General features: G+C 51.5%; 1 protein-coding gene across 1 annotated transcript; it reads left to right on the forward strand.

Annotated features, from left to right (window-relative positions):
- The first annotated feature begins 389 nt into the window (after positions 1-389).
- ADRB1 (adrenoceptor beta 1) lies at positions 390-1,670 on the forward strand. The gene has a single exon (XM_076338122.1). The coding sequence runs from the start codon at positions 390-392 to the stop codon at positions 1,668-1,670; it is 1,281 nt and encodes a 426-aa protein (XP_076194237.1).
- The last annotated feature ends 8,178 nt before the right edge of the window (positions 1,671-9,848 follow it).

Here is a 9,848-nt window from a genome sequence, read left to right on the forward strand (position 1 = left end):
ACCCCCCCCCGGGCCACCCGCCCTGCAGGTGGCCCGGGGGGGGGTGGGGGTGGTGTGTCTGCGCGCGGCAGCTGTGGGGCAGGCGGGGTGCAGGCAGGGAGCAGCCAGAGCAGAGATGGGGGTACAGGCAGGGGTACAGGCAGGGCAGGAGCACCGGCGCGGGACAGGCAGGGCAGGCAGCGCGCGGGCAGGGCGGGGCGGGGCGGCTCCACCCCCGCGATGCCGATTGGCGGCGGGCCGTGACGCTAGGCGGGGCGGGGCGGGCCGGCGGCGCGGCGCGGCGCGGGGGCCATGCGGCAGCCCGGGGCGGCGGCGGCGGCGGCGGCGGCAGCGGCGGCGGCGCCGCCTTCCTGCCCGCGGCGCGGCGGCCGGAGCGCCCCGCACCAGCCATGGGCGATGGGTGGCTGCCGCCCGACTGCGGCCCCCAAAACCGCTCCGTCGCCGGCGGCGGGGTGACGGCGGCGCCGCCCGGGAGCAGGCAGCTGCCCGCCGAGCTGCTCTCCCAGCAGTGGGCTGTGGGCATGAGCCTGCTGATGGCCCTGGTGGTGCTGCTCATCGTGGCCGGTAACGTGCTGGTGATCGCGGCCATCGGGCGCACGCAGCGGCTGCAGACCCTCACCAACCTCTTCATCACCTCGCTGGCCTGCGCGGACCTGGTGATGGGGCTGCTGGTGGTGCCCTTCGGGGCCACGCTGGTGGTGCGGGGCACCTGGGTCTGGGGATCCTTCCTCTGCGAGTGCTGGACCTCCCTGGATGTGCTCTGCGTGACGGCCAGCATCGAGACCTTGTGCGTCATCGCCATTGACCGCTACCTGGCCATCACCTCGCCTTTCCGCTACCAGAGCCTCATGACCAAGGGTCGGGCCAAGGGCATCATCTGCACCGTCTGGGCCATCTCTGCCCTGGTCTCCTTCTTGCCCATCATGATGCATTGGTGGCGGGACGAGGACCCCCAGGCATTGGAGTGCTACCAGGACCCAGGCTGCTGCGACTTTGTCACCAACAGGGCTTACGCCATTGCCTCGTCCATCATTTCTTTCTACATCCCCCTCCTCATCATGATCTTTGTGTACCTCCGGGTGTACAGAGAGGCCAAGGAGCAGATCAGGAAGATCGATAGGTGCGAGGGCCGGTTCTATGGCAGCCACGAGCAGCCGCAGCCCCCCCCACCCCCTCACCACCAGCCCATCCTCGGCAACGGCCGAGCCAGCAAGCGGAAGACGTCCCGCATCATGGCCATGAAGGAGCAGAAAGCCCTCAAGACTTTGGGCATCATTATGGGGGTGTTCACCCTCTGCTGGCTCCCTTTCTTCCTGGTGAACATTGTCAACGTCTTCAACAGGGACCTGGTGCCAGACTGGCTCTTCGTTTTCTTCAACTGGCTGGGCTATGCCAACTCCGCTTTCAACCCCATCATCTACTGCCGCAGCCCTGACTTTCGTAAGGCCTTCAAGAGGCTGCTCTGCTGCCCATGGAAAGCTGACCGGCGGCTGCACGCCAGCGGCGGGGAGCTGGCCCAGCTGCCCGGGGGCTTCATCAGCACCGTGGGCTCCCCTGAGCGCAGCCTGGGAGGGACCTGGTCCGACTGCAACGGGGGCACGCAGGGTGGCAGCGAGTCCAGCCTGGAGGAAAGAAATAGCAAAACGTCCGATTCGGAGTCCAAGGTATAAGGAGGGGGGGCGTGGTGGGCCGCGTTGGACCCGGGGCAGGGGGAAAGGCAGGCAGGGAGACACCCAGGAGCAGACAAGTCCCCGGCAGCTGCCTGGTGGTAAGGCTAACGCCAAGCAAACCTGATCCCTGTCTTAGCGGGGAGAGAGCGGGTGTTTACTTAGGAATAAAAGCAGGTGAATTCACGTACGACATACCTCATTCAAAACTACAGCAAACAGGAAACCCACTGACCAGAGAACAAAGAAAATAAACAGCCCGTCCCAAAGATAGCCAGCTTATATTTAGGAGGAGCGCTTTTGGAAGGGGCTGCAGCAGCGCCCTTTGCTCGGGTGAGTTGTCCCAGGACTGTGCTGGTGGTTGAACCCGAGCGTGGAGGTGCTGGTGTTTGGCCGCCAAGTTCGGCTGCAGCCGGGGTCCCAGCTGTCCCCTGCCTCACCTGCGGCTGTCGGACCCCCCGGGTTTCATTCCCTCACACAGAGCACCAGGTGGTTTTTGGGGAGGCGCAGGGTCGGTGCTGCAGGTGCTGCAGGCAGAGAGTACAGACCCACGGGCAAGATGAGTTTTAAGCTCGGAGTAGCTGTGCTCCCCTCTTCCGCAGAGTAGTGATGGAGGAAAAAAAGGAGTAATGAGGAGCACAGGTATGTTTTGAAAGGGAAAAAAACCCCAACCCACACTCTTGTGCTTTTTCCCTCTGCATCAGCAGGCAGTGAGTTATTGTGCTTATCTCTTTCGGCCAGACAATAGCAGTCAGGCTGAGAAACTTCTACCTCAAACTGTGCATATTGTACAGGGGAATAAACGGACCGTGTTTATATTAAACAGCGTATTTACATACCACTAATAGTATTTTATGAAAAGGGGGGGGGGGGAGGTGAGGAGCCTTCTGCAGCTTGTTCATTGTATTTACAGATGAACGGGGGGGGAAAAATATCCCGGCAACAACAAAAATTTACTGCACATTTTTTTTAAAAATGGCGACAAAGCCATTTTTTGCAGTGTTAAGAGTTGTAAAGTTATTTGAAGATGTTACTTGCACACACGTACACACACGCAAATTAAAAATGAAACGGAGGTTTGAATAACACCGACCCTGAACCTGATCTCTGGTTTTGTCTGATTTGTTATAGTTTTATTGAGAGAGTGACTTTTTTTATATTATTTTATGAAGGTACTGTAAATATATCCGTATTATAAATTAAAATATCTTAAGAGACTTTATTAATTTTTATTTCCAAGTGCCCACGTGAATCTGCTGTTATTTTAGCACTTGTGTGTCATTTCCATTTTCTTCTCTGTGTGTGTTTTATAACATATTTATACTCTGGTGCAATTCACTACTGTGTAAGTAATTGGTCTATGTGCAATAAATACCGTTGCAGCACAAGCAAGCGTGTCTCTATAGGTTTTGAAACAATACCTACCTATAATGGGAAGAACAGCATTTGTTTTTCTCCAAAGATGGCTCAGATTACCAATACAACTCTATCTAATGGCTTTTCCTGACACAGTATTGTAAAAATGTGTTTGAAACCCAATAAGGTTGTGTTCCTGTTGCACCGAGATCTGCTGACTTCCCTTAAAATTAATTGTTGAAGACAAGGTGTTTCCAGTCTGATAATGAATACATTCATTTTCTGTAACTATTCCTTTCTGGAATATATTCTTTTTGTTTTGTTTTGTTAGGAGTACACATCTGGGAGTCAGGAGACCAGAATATTTAAGATTACAAAGGATGCTTAATTTGAAAGCTAAAAATGGTTTCGCGTAGAAAGAAATCTCCTTATGCGGTACACGCCACCCCACAAGTAAGTCCACCTCGTGCCGACGGTGGGCCTGATCCTGCCTGAGTGAGGTGGGTGGTGTGTGCTCGGCGGGACCAGGTCCAGGTGCTGAGTGTGGAGCTCGGGGGAGACCCCTGCCTGAAAAACAGCCGGAGGAGGCTCATGCCCTGTAAGGGGAGATGGCAGCTGGGAAGCCGGTCAGAGGAGTCCAGACTTTCGTTCCCTCTTACTGTATAAAAGGAGTTAACCTCTGAGGGAATGGCTGGGACGTTACTGGAGCAGGATTGAACTCTGGGACAGACTTAAACACTGCTGAAATCAGGGGAAATCTGTTCTGTTGTCACTGGGTGAAATAAAACTACCTAGTTTGTAGACCATAAAGCTAATGGTCATGTGCAGTGTGGCTTACTTTGCAGCAGTCTGCTGCCGATAGTCACATACTCCCTGGGGGCCAGATTATGATAACTGCATGTTGTATTGTGGACTGATCCAAGTAAGGAGGTTCTGTGAACAGAAGGGCTGCAGATTTGGGCCCTTGGTCCAAAAGATTGTCATCCTTTATTGCTTTATGAAGGCACGCTGTATCCTTGCGGTTTCATAAAGTTTTTCATTACTGCAATGAATACATGGCAGATAGAGCAACAAAAAGGCAGTGCAGCATAAAAGCGAAGCCATTTTTAGCTTTATTAAACTCAGAAGTATAGTCAAATTAGAAATCAGCTCACAGGAAGAGCACTTCCCAAAGTGAGTTCTTTAGGGTGGTGGCCAATGGGGTCTTTTTGAAACCATTTGTTCATTTTTTTTGTTTTAAATGTTAAGGCATTTGTCCTTTGCAATCTCTAATGATGTATTTTCAGGAAAAAAAAAAAAAGTTACACTTTTTATGCAAGGACAAAATAAAGGGACCAGGGAAGTAAATAATACTTTTCCATTGATATTACTGGGGTTCGATGTGAGCTGCCCTTAATGGTGTCTCCCTTGATAATAGTGAAATGGGCTCCTTAAGATGCCAGGGTGATGTCAGATCAGGTGCTAAGTGAAGTAGGCTCTGCCACTGAACTATTTTTTTTTTTAAATCTGGTTTTGTCTGTGATTCCAGCAAAGGCAACAGGACCAAAAGGGTGCATGGGACGGTGACATCTGACACTGGCGACTGCGGCGAGGTGTTGGCTGCGCATGTCAGGGTCAGGACGGGATGGGGAGGCAGTGCTGCCGTCCTCCTCCTGCGCGCTGGGGATCGCAGCGGGCGAGGGCAGGACCAGGTCCCTGCCTGCTAGGTAGGGCAGGGCAGGATCCAGCCCTGGCGCCTGGATGGGAGCTGAAGCGGCTGTTGAGCACTTTGTCGTCAGCAAGGTGCTGGATCCTGGAGAAGAGCAGTGCCTGCCTACTGCATGGGCATTGTGCGGGTGGGACAGTCTGATGGACTTGGGTCTTTGTCTCATAAATCAGTTCACATACTTAATTTTAACCATCCGAACACTCGTGTCCTTAGACTTCAAAAAGTGATTAAAGTTTTGGCTCAACAGGGTCCTTAGGTGGGAAATTTATGGCCAGAACTTGCTTGGCTTCTCCTGCTGAATAGCTGCGCTGGGTCATGCTTCCCCTGGACAAGTGTAATGGCATGAAGAAGGTGAAAGGTAGGATGAGTTTTGCCCATTGGCCTCAGTAGGGCCAGCTGTGTGAGCAAAGTGGTCAGGATTTGCCTGCTGTTGAGTTTTGGCCAGTCGATGACCTGCTGGAAGAGTCCGGCGGCCGGCACATTGAGTCCTTTCGCAGACAGCTAAGATAATCCACCTGGCAGCATGGATGGCGGATAAAAAGACAGTGGCACAGCTACGGTGCGGACAGAGCAGGACATATGGCACACACGTGTGCGAGGAAGGAGAGGCTGCTGGCGAGCAGTCTGCCGTGGATCACACTCAGAACAGGCTGTTCTCCACAGAGAAGAAGGATACTCTGAAAAGTGTTACGGGGCAGCTGAAATACTCCGGAGGCAATGAGTCAAACACTCACGATTAATATTTTTTTCTGACGAAAACCAGACATGGATTAGCAATTGGAGCTGCAAGTCAGAAAGTATAGGTGGCAGGCATGCAGCTCCACATGTACGTGGGCAGGAAAGTAACAGCAAAGAGCCGCAGGCCTGCAGGAAAGGGAGACACAGGTAAAACAGAAATCCACTCGGAGAAAATTATTTGGTGAGGGTGCCTGAGATTTCCATGTGCAAGACGCCCGATTCTCAAAGGCGCCAGCCGCACTCTAAGCAGTGTTTGCTCAGCACTTCTGAAAAGCAGGCTGCATCTCTCCATGTGCTTAGATGGGAATATATCGTGTGGAAAGCCTGGCTTCAGTTTTCCGTGTGTTCGGAAAGTTGAGGATGTTTCAGACATACAGCGGGCTATCGAAGTGCCTGCAGAAGTACCTCCCCACCGGTGAGAGCTACACAAAAGCAGTCCTGAAAATTCACTGCACTTTCAGACCACGACCTTCGGCATCAACTGTCTGTAGCTCCAAGCAGTAACTGATGAACAAATTAAACTGTGCAAAAAAGGTGGCTTAAAATTGTGATCTGAACCATGCCCACGGCACACGCAGCGTTTGACAGCATCAGCCGTGTGTTTGTGATACAGCACGCACCATTTCTTCTGCAAACGCTGCTTTCCCTTTTGGGTATGCACGTGTTTTCAAGTATAAGGACAACTTCTTTATCAGCTTTTTTTTCCCCTAAACCCTATCTGCAGTTGATATTTTATTAATAACTTTTAAGTGGCTATTTTGCAAACCTTCCTTGTGCTGCAGACTTTCCTAATTTATTGTAATTTCCCGTCCGGTGGAGTGCACTTACTTCCTTTATGTAATATATCAGCTGCAGGGCTGGAAATTGTGCAGCTATGAACTTGAAGAGCAGACTTTCTTGAGGCCAAATGCGGTCAGGCATCATTGCCACTGGGAGCAGAATTTGACCTGATAATCTAATCTTATACGAGAGAGTATCTCCAGAAAAGTATTGTTACCAGCAGTAAATGACCTCTGCTGATGAAGCTGGAGCAATTAGTCCTGTTCAAAGCTGTCAAGAAAATGTTAACTGCTAAACAACAGTTAATGTTGGATAGCTCAAATAATGAGTGTTTTGTTTGCTGGTGTGTGTTATGTGATGTGTTGGGAAATAATTATCCTTTGACTAACAGCCAGCTTTGTACTAATCAGAACGGAGAAGTCATGTTCTGTTTGAAGGATTATACCTAAAAATAGTTCTGTTACCGCCACATCAACGAGTGAAATGAAGCAAATTCACGGAGATGTACACACCTTCTTAACATTTCACTTTTTGTCCTAAAAACTCATTGTTCAGCTGGAACTTTCTGTTTGATCATGTCAAATGCACTAATATGATCTCCTGCAATAGCACTAAGCACACTCCCCCCGAGCAGCATTAACCTATGCACCACTGACTTGCTTTCAGAGCCTGCCAAATTCCCGATCGCCCCAGGAGGAAGTAAGGAGTTTTTATATAAACAACCGCATATAACGTAAGATCAACAATATTTGTGATAATCGTCTCGCGGAAGAAGTTGATACGCTTTTTATGTGAGATGTTTGTATGCTTGCCCATCCACAAGGAGCAGCCGTAGTAACAGCAGGTGCAATTCAGTAACTTCAGGCTGTCAAACTGTGCTCAAAAAAGTGACCAAGATGGGAAAGGGATAAAAAAGGTGATGTTGGCAAGCAAACGCAATGTTGTCATTGCAAATGGCAAAAACCAGGGCATCTTTTGCTAATGCTACAGGTGTTGCCTTTTACTGGGAAAGTCTAACTGGTTTGGATAAGGATGTATCAGGCAGATGCACTATAGAAACGCAGGTTAAGAAGCGTGAGAGGTAAGACATTTTCCATACAGGACCATGCCAGCAATGGGCTGGCAGCTGAAACATGCCCCAAACATCCCTAAAACTCTTTCTTACTCTTTTGGGATAACAGCAGCAGACTAAAGCACATCTGCGCAGCTTCTCAGCTGATGTAAAGCTGCACAGCTCCCTGGCCATCCATGGCTCCCGGGAAATGCGCCTCCCTCCTGGCATCTCCCCTTCCCCTCTGAGGGGCTCCAGCTTACGCCAAGTTTTGCAGGACCTGGAGCCTTGCCCCAGCCCAGAGCTGTTGTCCTCTCACTTGGTGCCCTAACAGGAGGTGTCCCGTGGCACCCCGGGGGTGGCACCGCTGCGGGGTGGATGTGTGGGTGCTGCAGGGTGTGCCCGCGCTGCCCCGGCTGTGCCAGGCGTGCTGGTGCAAGCTGCCGGCCGCGCCGCTCCCCTGAGTCATCGCTCCGTCCTGCAAACACCAGCGACAGAATTGGGCTCGCCAAGCTGGAAATGGAAGTGGTTCTGTATGTTGTGTAAACTAGTGATCAGCTTCCTGGTTCACAAAAACGGGCAGCTTGGTACGCACGTTTGCTTCGCAAACTGCCATTTTGTCTTCCCACCCGCTTGGCTCCTGGGTTTTTCGTGGCAGCGTTTGCTTGCTCTGTCTTAGTACCCAGCAGCACAAGTTTTTCGGCTGTGCCCCAGCAGCAGTCTGCATCCAGACGTGAACGGTACCAGACGCTGGGCAGTGTCTGGGTTTGGTCATACCCATTCCTTCCAGGCTTGATGCTCAGAGTTATTAATACCAGCAGCACAAAGGTGTGAAAGCACCAAAGAAATAGGAAATGAGTCCTGACCTCCAGGTTCACAACCTGGAGGAGAAAACAGAAGCTTACCCAGACTTTTGCCATTGCTATGGTTAGCAGTGCATCTCAGATGTAATGGTGTGCTTTTCCTTTCTGATCCTGTATAATCCTGTTGTCCTTAATGAGATTAAATGAGGATTTTCTACTAGTTCGGTGCTCCAGCCATTAGCTACTGTTGTGCGTCTCTAGTCAGTGATGTACCTTTGCATGCCTGGCCCAGTGTCTCTCCCAAAGCCATGATACTGAGACTTCTTCCTACCAAAATTATTTTGATAATTGGTCTTAAGCTTGTTGGCACAATGCTTTGAAAGGCAGATTTAAGTGTATACACCAAAGAGGCAATCAGAACCACTGAAGAGCTCAAAATCTCAGCAGCTGCTGGGTGTATAAATATTTCAGCTACCACATTTTGCAGGGCCAGGCGAGTGCTACAGCCCTCTCAGAGGTTGTCAGCTGCCCTTCCTCAAAGTGGGACTGCAGAATACCCTGCCACTGTAAGGAACAATTGCAGGGACAACACAACAGCTCATGACAAAAGATTTGCCAGGTGGTAAAATTTAAACAGTGGTTTGTGGCCAAAATTTAAAGAGTGCTTGTTAAGAAGAAGGAATTGAGACAAGCCCCTGGCAGGATTTCCTAGCAGGGAAGGGATAACAACCTTCAGGGTTAAAGTTTCCACCTACAGATGAAAAGCCCCTCGTTGACTGGTCCAGGGAGAGTTACAGATGCTGCTGGCATCCTGTGCAAGCCATGGTGGTGGACAAGTGCTATCCGCCCTGGCCACCCCCAGGGACAGCTCACGGTGCCCGCAGCTGCCCTCCCTCTGTTCCCATTTGGGTATATAACGTGCCCCCCTCTCACCTGCCCGAGCATTGGAGGGGACCCCAGAGGTGTCCTGCAACACAAAGGTGTGTGCCAGCCTGTGTCCCCCCTTGAGGCTTGTTGACCCACCATTGTGCTGCAGAGGGAGGAGCGCTTCCTTTTGGACTGGAGCAGGTAAACTGGGAGATGTCCCACAAAGCTCCCATTGTTTAACAGCTTGCCCGCTCGCGGAGCCCGCCTTCAGCGAGGGATGTTTTGTTTGTCTGTTCTTCCCCTAAATACTCGCTTGGGAGCCATCAAATAAAATCTCAATTAGCTCGCTTACGACACGAAGCGCAGTGTGGGATGCATTCCCTGGCAGGCAGCTACCCTCGCTGCAGTACGGCGCTGGAGGCAAAGGGAGGCAGGAGGGGTGATGGGAGGACCGGTTGCTCACACCCCTCCTCCTGACCGAAGCATTGCTGGTACCCTGGCAGGTTCCCATCACCAGACTAGGACAGCCACAACACCAGTGTGCCCAGGCTGCGCCCAAACTCCCGGATCTGACACAGGAGCATCCAGTCTGCTCACAGATCAGCTCACGTCAAATACTCAGGCTTTTTGGAGCTTTTATGTAATATTTGGTGCAAGGCAGCTGCTGCTGCAGTAATTGCCAGTAACAACAGGTATTGTAACCTCGCTCTAAACCACCTCGAGAGCATCCATGGGAGAGGTTTTGTTCCTGTTTCACTGCCAGGTGGTTCCTAGCTAGCTGGCAATGGGGTGAACGCATGCCGGCGGTTCTCAGCATCAGCCCATCCAAGCCAGAGCTGGTGCTTGCACTCTCCCCTCCATTGCACGTTGCGCTGCCC

Source organism: Aptenodytes patagonicus, chromosome 5 (assembly GCF_965638725.1).
Source record: "Aptenodytes patagonicus chromosome 5, bAptPat1.pri.cur, whole genome shotgun sequence".
Classification (NCBI taxonomy): domain Eukaryota; kingdom Metazoa; phylum Chordata; class Aves; order Sphenisciformes; family Spheniscidae; genus Aptenodytes; species Aptenodytes patagonicus.

What these genes read in the sequence shown, in the direction of transcription:
- ADRB1 (XM_076338122.1), top strand. Translation starts at nt 390, where the DNA reads ATGGGCGATGGGTGGCTGCCGCCCGACTGCGGCCCCCAAAACCGCTCC.